Source organism: Carassius carassius, chromosome 18, assembly GCF_963082965.1.
Source record: "Carassius carassius chromosome 18, fCarCar2.1, whole genome shotgun sequence".
Lineage (NCBI taxonomy): Eukaryota > Metazoa > Chordata > Actinopteri > Cypriniformes > Cyprinidae > Carassius > Carassius carassius.
Genome location: NC_081772.1, coordinates 13,099,672 through 13,112,253, shown reverse-complemented (window position 1 = coordinate 13,112,253; position 12,582 = coordinate 13,099,672). Strand labels below are relative to the sequence as shown.

Below are 12,582 nucleotides of genomic sequence, written 5' to 3'. Positions count from 1 at the left end.
CAGTTGCTCTGATTAAACATTTTATGATATTGTGCATTTTCTTCCACAACCTCTCAAAGGTTTTCTGGTAAAACACACTTTAAGCTAAGAAATAAGGCTGAGAACTGTGTCTCTAGGAACTTTCAATGTCTTGGAAATCATCATATAGCCTTAGCCTTTCTAAAGTACTACGATATTTATTCTCTTTTGCTTTTGTGAGATCTCTGTTGACATTTCTGCTACTCAACTTCAATACATGCATGGGCCAAACTGTATGTGTAACAGCTCAAGCTAATTCTGTTTTTAATAGAGTTTCTAAAGGCTTAATTGTGTTTTGAGACTGTTTTATTCCCCACCATACAAATAAGTGATTTAAAAACAGCAATGTTGAATAGGGGTTGAATAATTATGACATAGCAGTATTATTAAAAAATCTTATAACTCAAATATATTACATTATATATTGACAATATAACTTTTAATATGCCAGTGAACTGTTATAGATGCAAGTTTTATTATATCCTGGATCTTCAGAAAAGCTTGTATTTGTAAAGTACTGCAGTCTCTAGGGGGTTGAATAATTTTGAACACAACTGTATCTATCTAACTATATCTTCTAACTGTTTCTATCTATCTATCTATCTATCTATCTATCTATCTATCTATCTATCTGACTGTTTCTATCTATCTATCTATCTATCTATCTATCTATCTATCTATCTATCTATCTATCTAATATTTCTTATCTATCTATCTATCTATCTATCTATCTATCTATCTATCTATCTATCTATCTATCTATCTATCTATCTATCTATCTATCTATCTATCTATCTATCTAATACTTCTAATCTATCTATCTATCTATCTATCGATCTATCTATCTATCGATCTATCTATCTATCTGACTGTTTCTATCTATCTATCTATCTATCTATCTATCTATCTATCTATCTATCTATCTATCTATCTATCGATCTATCTATCTATCTGACTGTTTCTATCTATCTATCTATCTATCTATCTATCTATCTATCTATCTATCTATCTATCTATCTATCTATCTATCTATCTATCTATCTATCTGACTGTTCTATCTATCTATCTATCTATCTATCTATCTATCTATCTATCTATCTATCTATCTATCTATCTATCTATCTATCTATCTATCTATCTTTCTAACTGACTGTTTCTATCTATCTATCTATCTATCTATCTATCTATCTATCTATCTATCTATCTATCTATCTATCTATCTATCTATCTATCTATCTGACTGTTTCTATCTATCTATCTATCTATCTATCTATCTATCTATCTAATATTTCTTATCTATCTATCTATCTATCTATCTATCTATCTATCTATCTATCTATCTATCTATCTATCTATCTATCTATCTATCTAATACTTCTAATCTATCTATCTATCTATCTATCTATCTATCTATCTATCTATCTATCTATCTATCTATCTATCTATCTATCCTAACAACATGCTAATCACGCTAAAATCATATAGCCTATATAACAATATGTTAATCATGCTAGTAACATGCTAGCAACATGCTAATCATGCTAGCAACATGCTAGCTGCATGCTAGTCATGCTAGAAACATGCTAGCAAAATGCCAATCATGCTAGAAACATGCTAGCGACATGCTAGCAACATGCTAATCATGCTAGCAACATGCTAGCAACATGCTAATCATGCTAGAAACATGTTAGCGGCCTGCTAACAATATGCTAATCATGCTAGAAACAGGCTATCAACATGCTATTTGCATGCTAGTCATGCTGGCAACATGCTAGCAACATGTTAATCATGCCCGCAACATGCTAGTCGCATGCTAGTCATGCTAGAAACATGCTAGTCGCATGCTAGTAATGCTAGAAACATGCTAGCAACATGCTAATCATGCTAGAAACATGCGAGCGACATGTTAACAATATGCTAATCATGCTAGAAACATGCTAACAACATGCTAATCATGCTAGCAACATGCTAGTCGCATGCTAGTCATGCTAGAAACATGCTAGCAACATGCTAATCATGCTAGAAACATGCTAGCGTCATGCTACCAATATGTTAGTCATGCTAGCAACATGCTAGCAACATGCTAATCATGCTAGCAACATGCTAGGTGCATGCTAGTCATGCTAGAAACATGCTAGCAAAATGCTAATCATGCTAGAAACATGCTAGCGACATGCTTGCAAAATGCTAATCATGCTAGCAACATGCTAGCAACATGCTAATCATGCTAGAAACATGCTAGCGAAATGCTAGCAATATGCTAATCATGCTAGCAACATGCTAGCAACATGCGAATCATGCTAGAGACATGCTAGCAACATGCTAGTCGCATGCTAGTCATGCTAGAAAAATGCTAGCATCATGCTAGAAACATGCTAATCATGCTAGAAACATGCTAGCAACATGCGAGTCGCATGCTAATCATGCTAGAAACATGCTAGCAACATGCTAATCATGGTAAAATCATGTTAGTAACATGCTAGGTGCATGCTAGTCATGCTAGAAACATGCTAATCATGCTAACTACATGTTAGTATCTTGCTAATCAAACTCTATCTATCTATCTATCTATCTCAGACTGAAAACCGTCAAATTTAAAACTTTTTAAACTTCTTAAACTTTTTAAACTTTTCAAACTTTTTTAAACTTTTTTGGTCCGGCTTTCTCAAGCCAACTTAAAGTTTGTCTTGACGAACTTTTTTATCTAGTTATGTTTGAAATCTGTATATTTATCTTACAAAAATGCATGGATTTGCTACAGGGGGCCTTTATTCACCCCCCGGAGCTGTGTGAGGGACGTTTTATTACAGATGCACACACTTTATTTCACGTCTTCTGAACTGTTGACAACAAACACCTACCCCCATTGAAAGGCTTGGAAGAACAAGAATATATTTTAATATAACTACGACTGGATTATTCTGAAAGAAGAAAGTCACATGCACCAAGGATGCTTCGAGGGTGAGTAGAAGACGAGCGGCAACCTCCCGCTCTCTCTCGTGAAGCCAATAAGGAAGTGACTAAATCTGCAATTCATCGACTGGCCGCTGGAGGCTGGCTGCAAAAGGGATTTAACCCCATGTTAAAATGCCCAACTTCACAGCAGAAAAAAATTTAAAAAAATGGTTTTGGTCTATATAGCTAATTTTGCCCCTCATGACAACTGTGAGGTGGGCGTGGCTTCAGCAACCAGTTCCGGCCTTTTTGGCCCATTTTCGATTGTCAGGGAGATGTGGTGATGCGCTGCCAAGATGGCGATGGCTCGCTCTGCACACTTTGAGCTTCAAAAACGCTCTTCAGGAGTCTACGGGTGACGTCACGGACACTACATCCATGTTTTTATACAGTCTATGGTAGAAGATAGACAAATCTTAATTCTTGGGTGAAGTAACCCTTTAATACAGAAACATAATCCACCCTAAATGTAAAATGCTTGCTGCTTTCTCTACATTGCCACAAGGGGTGCTGGAGTGTAGAGGTGAGAATCATGGTGAGAACTGGATAAACTACTGTCATGGCGGAACAACAGGTCTTTTTACTGAACCGAGCAAATGTTTACTGCAACATCTGTAAGTATTTTTAAGTAAGTACTTTTTAATGGCAGAAGCATCCAAATGCTCATTGGTTTGTATTCACATACTTGCATTAAGTATATTCTACCCTTATAAGAATCACAAAAGAAGAATTTCTTTAGAAAACATTTAGAAGTTATTTCTTAGGTCTTAACATTAAATCCAAAAATGACTTAAGCTATATTTTAGGGCCTGTTTTTCTCAAAAATGGCCTTATCTGTGACATCTATGCCAAAGCCTGTTTCCGTTACACCCTGCTAAATGAATTTCTTCTCCATTATGCCTATAATTATATGTTCAAAATCAGCAGAGTTCTGCCTTGAATCACAGACCCCTCTGATTTGGTCTGGTTTACATGATGTCCTTTTAAGGCAGGTCTGTTTGTCACGACTGTGGGTGTCTGGTCCTCATGGGAGCTGGTTGTGCCAACTTCAGTAATGGAGAGTCTTTCCATAACACATCATCCACCCACTCCAGTCATATGTTTACAGGCACGGTCCTCTTGAAGGTGTGCTTTACAGCACTTCCCACTGCCACCTGCTACTTTTGTAGGTCTGTCATTATTGTATTGACAGACCTACTTATTGTATTACATGTCATTAAGCACAGACTTTGGCTGTCCCCCTTGAAAATATTAACCTTTCATGAGTACTGTATCCTGTAAGCTCAGATAAACCTCTGGACAATTCTAGTATTTTTAATTGTTTTTTTTAGACATTTAACAGATGCCTTTGTCCAGAGCAATGAACTCTGAGTTCCCCTGCTGTCTGTTCAAAATTAATCTGGTCTCTAGACTGACCTTATGAAATCTTTAATTTTCTTCCTGATTCATTATTCCAATCCACCCACACTCTAGTGTGTTGTGTGGCTACGCATCCAGGTCATGTCTTCTCTCTTTTTTTCAGTTTTATTATATATATTATTTAACTTTATTATTATTATCTGAATTATTATATATTATAATATAACTATCTGCATTATTGTTGTATTATATATTCATTATAATAATTCTGAGTAATAATAATAATAATATTAGTTATTATTATTATTATTTTGTCATTTGCATATGATGCTAGAAAATCCCAGTATAAATTCACATGTTGGATTTGGCTTTTTCCACTTTCTCCTTATCTGTTACTCCCACCATATGTCCTCTCACACCAGAAACAGTTGACAATAATGTGTGAAGAATCTGAGAATGAAGAGCTGTGACTTGACTTATGCAGCTAAATTCATGGACTCACCAACCTTCAGCTAAAATACAATATATATTGCTTTGCATGAACAAACATCATGCTTAAATTGTCACTTTTCTGTTGACCCACTTTGTGGGTGTGAATGTTCACAGATAACCAAGTGCTATGTGAGATACAGCTTTTAGAGCCTTTTGCAATTCTTCTTTGAGAGATTCTTTGAAATATTTCTAAATGGCAACTGACCCATGCCATCTGTTTATGAAAAAGTCACTTGCATATGCATGCTGGCCAAAAATATGACTGAGATTATAAGCCAAGAACCTAAGATGCTGCAAAAAAAAATAAAAAATTATGAAATTAGTTGTTATGAGTTAAAAACAACACATGTTGATTGCTGTCAGTGTGTTTATTGACATATTCATGATTCTTCTCTGACATCAGAGGAATAAATTTAGGGATTTATTTTTGAGCTTGTGTGCATGTCATGCATACATCAAACAGTACAGTCATACGCTGCATCCATCTTTGACAGAAGAAAAACAATCAAATTGGTAATATATTTTGTCTTGCATGGTGAGTGTAGATATTAATCAAAGGTGTCTCTTAAAAAGTATTTGATAAGATTAAATCTGTGCATCACTAAATCCCATATCCTCCCCTTTGTGAATAACCTGGATGAAAAATTGTTGTGGAGAATGTGGAGGAAAAGACTGCGGGCCCCAGCCCCTGAGTCCGCTCCAGTGTCGACTCCAGCCCCTGTTTTCCCGACCAGCCCAGAGAGGGCTCGTGTTCTCACGCCCAGCCCAAGGAGGGCTCCAGTCCCTGCGCCCAGCCCAAAGAGGGCTCCAGTTCCCACATCCAGCCCAAGGAGGGCTCCAGTTCCCAGGTCCAGCCCAAGGAGGGCTCCAGTTCCCACTTCCAGCCTAAGGAGGGCTCCAGTCCCCAAGTCAAGCCTAAGAATGGCCACAGTTCTGTCATATGTCATCAGCCCGGAACTCTTTCAGTGTGCAACTGTTGGCGTAAGCTACATTAAAGTAATTATTATGTTTTGAAAATTTATATTTTTCTTACAAAAACGCATCGATTCATTACAGGAGACCTTTGTTTAACCCCTGGAGCCGTGTGAGACACGTTTTTAATGGCATTAAACAGCTTGAAAGATCAAAGACCATTTTTAATATATCTCTGACTGGGTTTGTCTGAAAGAAGAAAGTCATATACACCTAGGATGCCGAGGTTTAGTAATTTATGGCCTAATTTTAATTTTTTGGGTAAACTAACCTTTTAAGCCCTCACTGTGAAACTAGGCCTAAATGTTTGAAACCCTTTTAGTGTTACGTTGGATATATTTCTTTCTATAAAACAAAGTATGTACAGAGTTGAAGTCAACCCCAAAATGGATCCTCTGCTACCTTTACTCATAATCTTTTTCATTTGTTGTATTCAAATTATTAAAGTGATCACATGATGTAGCTAAAAATAACATTATTTTGTGTACTTGGTGTAATGAACTGTGTTTGTGGTTTAAGGTTCAAAAAACATTATTTTCCACATACTGTACATTATTGTTTTTACTCTATGCCCCGCCTTTCTGAAATGCGTCATTTTTTACAAAGCTAATCAGTCTGAAAAGCGAGGTGGGCTCTAATTGACCAGCTATACAGTGCGGTGTGATTGGCCAAATGCCTCAAGATTGTACTGTGATGCGTGTCCTGGTCAGAACACCTGTGCGACAAGACAAAAACAATAAAACCCATTACAAACGAGGCATTTGTTGCATCCAGTGGGGACATACTTATGGATTACAATGACTTATACTGTATTTTTATGCTTTGCGTGGCATCATGCCGTGTAAACATAAAACCATGTCTGCATTTGTAATCGTAGAAACGACAAACAACAAGCGCTCTCTACACTGTGCAAAACTTGCGTTTGAATCATCAGTGGCGAATCCCTAAATATGTAAACATACAGTCTGTGAGTCAGAACAGCTAGCATTGTAGTGTTCTCTCCCAGGATCAGGAAACAGATGTCCTCCATAAAATGTGTTAGACACATCTGAATATTTGGGTTGAACCAGGGCCATCCTTAGTGGTGCAACTGGTGTGGTTGCACCAGGCCCGTGGTGAACGGACCAAGGGGATAATGCAATAATAAATATTTTTGTGCTTCAAAAAACTAATCGTTTCTTACGATTTTAATCTTTGAAGAGGATGGACAGAATGATGTTGCAGGTGTAATAATCACTCTACTATTCAGTGACGTTGATTGACAAGATTTATTCCACAGGAGATTCATATGCATTGTTACCCCATCCAAAGTCTTACGTGCGAGAGTATATGGGAATTAAAAAAGATACTCTCTCTGAAGAACTACACTGCCGTTCAAAATAGTTTTTTTTATTTTTGCAATGTTCTTGAAAGTCTCATGCTCACCAAGGTTGCTTTTATTTGATCAACATTTTTTGTAAAAACTGATATATTATTACAATTTAAAAATAGCTGTTCTCTGTTGAATACATTTTAAAATGTCATTTATTCCTATATGGCACAGCTATATTTTCAGCAGCCATTACTACATTGTCAAATTGTTCTACAGAGGGTTTAAAATAAGAGCATTTATTTGAAATATAAATCTTTAGTAATGTTATAAATGTCTTGTACTGTCACCTTTGATCAAGCAATTTCTTTTTGAATAAAAGTATAAATTCCAAAGTTCAAATACATTTTACTGACTACAAACTTTTGAATGGTGGTGGTGTATGTCAACTTTGTTCTTGGATCTTCTGTACATTATATCTGTATGGCTATATACTGTATGTCTGTGTCCTTGTAAAAACAATATGGCAACCTATTCTTAAAGGGATAGTCCACCCAGGAATGAACATTCTCTCCTTATTTACTCACTGACATGTCATTCCAAACCTGTATGACTTACTTTCAACTGATGAACATTAAGGAAGACTTTTGTAACCAAACAATTTCGGTTCCTATTGACTTAATTGTATTTCTTGCCCATGCAATTTGAAATCAATGGGAACCATATGTTCACCTACATTATTGAAAATATCCTCCAATTCATGTTTCTTCCCCTTTTCCACTCCACATTTCCTTCACTACACAACCACCATAAACATTTGAATTTATGTTTTCCATAACTTGCTCCTTGTATTTTAAATGGGGCTTGAAGTTAAATTGGAGGTTGAAAAACAGTATTTTCCTATTGAGTAAACATAGTTCGCTCATCTGAAGCTAATGGGACTCTCCTGAGGGACAGTGCTGTTTGTTTGGTTGAATGGAATGCTGATGCTTAATGTGATGAAGAAGTCCCCAAGGACAACTGATGCCTGGAGACTTCTCACTGTGAGAGAGACACTTAGGCTGAGGGATACTTCAGGTCACTTAAAAACCACCGAGTCATACAATTTCCAGTATCAATGGTATGGCTTGTCCAGCAGGAATTCAAAATTGTTATTGTTGCTAGATATTTGTTTTATTGGACTAGTTTGGTTAATGAGGCCAAATATATATTTGAAAGGGATGTAAATGTCTGTGTTAATTAAGCAAACGATTCCCCTTAGACAACACTCATCTTGTCATCTCCCTAATGCAGTGTCCCATAAAACACGAATTCCCCATTTACACTATGACATCTTACTATAAACTAATTCGTGCTGTTTGACATGTATACTAAGCATAAATGATCTAAACTCATCTGTAGGGGTTTGACTTGCATTTCTTGCATTCTCAGAGATTGGTGATTCATAGATGGGAATAAGCATCTGGTCAGTTTTAGGTTAGTGTCACTGTCCTGCTGCTATCTTAAAGTGCTTTGAAAAGTATGGTTTAAAACATAATTTATGAGTCTGACATTTCTCAGAGAATCTGACCAATGTTACATAATTATACGCTAATAATACAATTAAGAAAAAAAGAGAACAAACTGACTAGAAACTATTTTGGCAAGATGATGTTCATAAACAGATTACTTTGTTGCAAAAATAATGGTTATGCTTATTGTCCATATAAAATATAAATATAAAAATATGGATATAAACATGGACCAAAAATTATAATAATACATTATTTAATTATTTGAACCTTTATTCATTTGATGCCTTTATTATTCAGAATCATAAAAAAAAATATTAATGGAAGTGAAAGGATGGCTTAGTGTAATAATAGTAATAATTATTATTATTATTATACAGGAAGAGTTTAATTCCCGAATATGTGCCATTTTTAAACAATCATAACCACTCCACTTTATATTATTTAAATGCAAAACTTATTTGCATTTAAATAACGTAACTGATATATAAATGCTATGTGGTGTTTAAGCAGGAAACCTTTCTTTATAATATAAGTAATCACTTTAACATAAGCATAAGCTTCACATAAGCTGGAAACATATCTGGTTTAATAATCATTGCATCGAATGAAAAATATTAGTTTATTCATACATCATATTTCAGTTATTATATATCTTTCTCAACACACAGTGATTTTTAAAAGACACTTTAAAATGTCAACATGGGTGAGTTTGCACAGTGTATTTTTCCTACTTGTCATCTATTCTGCATTCAGACAGATATTGCATTCCTGAACTCTATAGGCAAAGTTTATTTAAGTTGCTTTAAACAGTGTTTCACTTGCTCACAATTACTGCACAATGAAACAAACGCTACTGGAGGATGTTTGTCCATCGTCTGAGATTTGAATGGCTCATTTTCCTGTTGTTCCAAAAGACATCTTAAGAACCATAAGCCTATCGCTTAACCACAGTCCTTTTCTTCATTTACAAAACGATAATACAACAGTTGGTTCTTGTTGTCCTTGATTTGCCAAGTGTTCCAGGACATCATATTTAGTCTAACAGCACTGTTATGTTTAACTTCTTGTATCACCCTGCTTGTCTATGTTTGGAAAAACTGGAGTGAATGTAGAGTGGAGTAGTCTCTGTCCTGTTTGATTAAAAATGCAAAGCTTTAATGCTTTGACTTCTTTTGGATCTATTTTAATCGGAACGATATATATACAGACTAACTGTCCATTTTTTGTCTAAAATGTAATAGATATTAAATGCATGTTTATAGAACTGTTGTATAAAAGCTATATCTCATAATTGTTTTGTTATTCTGAATATGAGCGTGACTGTGATTATCCACAACTGAATTATAGATTGTCACAGTGCCTGCACTTTTTCAGCAGCCTTGGTTCTGGAAGTAATTCTCCCATTCATTCATCATTCGTTTTAAGCATAGACTGTATGGTTTTAAGCCATGGACTAAACTAACCAGCTATTAAGTGAATTACATTTGATTTAAAGCAAATATATATATATATATATTTGAAAATCTGTCTAAAAGGTACAAGACTAAAAACAGCTTTAATTATGGAAAGAAGCATTGCAAATGGCATGAATTAAAATTATGTGAAAATTTGTGCTTCATATGAGTAAGTGGATGCTAAATTAGCTTGATACGATTTTCCGATTGGTGATTTCTCTTCAGAATCACATGCTATGCAGTTTTACACCAGGAATTCCACAGATAAACACAATTATTGAAATAGTGCAGACTGATGGCCTCAATAAAAGCACGTGCCATCATTAACAATCTCACAGTAGGTCTGTCTTTAAAGATTTTTGTTATCGTTGAAATTAATTCCCCAATTTAGAAAATGAAAGGGATTTTTACTTTCAGAACCCAGCTATTGCACTTTTTAATGTAACATCAACCTTTAAATTAGTTTTTCAAAGCAGGTCAACACAGTTTCTGTCCTTGAAATAGCAACAAAATTAACAAACTGTTTGATGACTTCTCTCATCATATAATTACGTGCCACACAAATAATCTAGTGTCACACTCCACTTGCTGCATTCTCTGTGTCCTTGGTAACTAACTCCTCTTGCAAATGAGATGAGCCCTCTGTTAATTCCAGACCATGTTCTGTCAAAGAGGAGACGTCAGGTCTTGATTCTTGGTCAGTTATAGAAGAGGCTGAATCCCCCATGTTTGGCCAGTTCTCAGTGGCACCATCCCCAGAACTGGCGTAGACCGTTTCTGACACGTGGCTATTTTCTGCTGTACTAAAACGTCCTAGTTGGTCGTGAATGTGCGCAGAGTCAATTGTTCCTGTTTGGTAAGTATTCTTCGTTGTGGGGATATTGAGAAGGCCTTCATGACCATTGGTATCACCCCCGTGTCTCTGTGAAGAAGTGGAGTGGGCATATGTGGGGGCCTGTGTCGATCTTAGGCTGACCGCTGGTGTATTATTCATTTTGACTGTGGTTGGTAAGTCACTTGTTGTGATGTTATTCGTGTTTATGGTAATAGTTGCAGCCGTCACCAATACATCTGGCTGTCCAGACACAGATGAAGACGTCGGTTTCCATACCAAACTGTAATAAATTGCCAGTATAATAGCAGCCAAAGACACCGACAAGACATATGCGAATACAGTAGCCAGTCTCACCCACTTTTTATTGGTTTTAGCAGCCATTTTAGCTTTTTTGTCGCCCGTGTATGTGGCCGGTTTGCCCCGTTCCATGTTTGGCATAAAGTCCCGTTCCCTCATTCTCCCTCTGTGCTTCTGTGCGCCGTCCGTCTTGAACGCTTGATATTGACAGATTATTCAAGAGAACTGCTGACGGGTTAATACTCAGCTTTTGTCGATTATCCACGTCCCTGGTTATTTTTCCACTCATTTATCATTCCTCCGATCTTGCAAGTCCACAAGAGCGATCTGCTTCCAGCATGACAGTAGCATGTGGACGTTATCCCATGCGGAGACTCTTCCAGAGAGCAATAGATGACTATAGATCTCACCCCGTCGACAGCAAAACCAGTGCTGAGATGTGATTCGTCTGCTGAATGACATGCGAACAGACATACAGACAGTCTCAGTGTTATACAGTGAGGGGACCGTGTGCGAAAACGAAGAGAGGCGGGTCTCACTGTGCGCACTAACAAGTCGCTCCCCAGCTAAACGTCATCCAGTCAGAATCCCAGACTGTTTTTAGGTAGTCGACAAATAACATTGACATGAACATGCTTATATTTAAAGGGAACATTTTTATCACATTTGGTCACAAAAGCTCATACTGTATAATAAGTGGGGGAATTATTTCGAATGTTTTCGATGCTATACTGTCGACCACTCTTTTTATTATTTATAGTAAACTTTATAAATCATTGGACAATTATGCACAAATAAACAGACATTTTGACTGATTTAAGTCCTTTGTCCCGTGTCTCAATTTGCTTAATAGTTTTCTCTACGTTGCAGTTTATTTATTTATTTATTTATATTTTTCAATTAAAATGCTATTTGTCCAAATCTCAGAAACAAGTTTCCATCTCTATTAAATAGATATTTACATTGTCAAATAGCCTATAATAACAAAATATTATATGCCTATTGGTACCGTCATATGTTTTCCAAATGTATTGCACTGTGTGAAAAGATTTATACTCTTTTTGCCTGTTTTATAAATAATGCTTTTGTAACTTTGTGCTTTGTTTTAACATATTAGTCACCAAGTGCATGGATGCCACCAGGTGGACAAACAGCTACACAGCACTATGACTGAAATAATGGCCAATCTCAAGTTATTGTGAATTCACCAGGATAAAGGTTAAATCAGTATCAGTGTGTGTATAATTTAATACCATAATATTTTACTCCTGTAACAATTTGTCATATTAAAAGGCACACTATCGTCTTTGGTTATTGTAATAAAAACTTGAAATAATTTAAATGCATCCATTTCAGGATATTTGTAAATGAGGAAGT

General features: G+C 36.0%; 1 protein-coding gene across 1 annotated transcript; it reads right to left on the bottom strand.

Moving 5' to 3' along the window:
- Positions 1-10,616: 10,616 nt before the first annotated feature.
- On the bottom strand, positions 10,617-11,759 carry LOC132091869 (uncharacterized). The gene has a single exon (XM_059497958.1). The coding sequence runs from the start codon at positions 11,362-11,364 to the stop codon at positions 10,648-10,650; it is 717 nt and encodes a 238-aa protein (XP_059353941.1). The 5' UTR covers positions 11,365-11,759; the 3' UTR covers positions 10,617-10,647.
- Between the last annotated feature and the right edge of the window lie 823 nt (positions 11,760-12,582).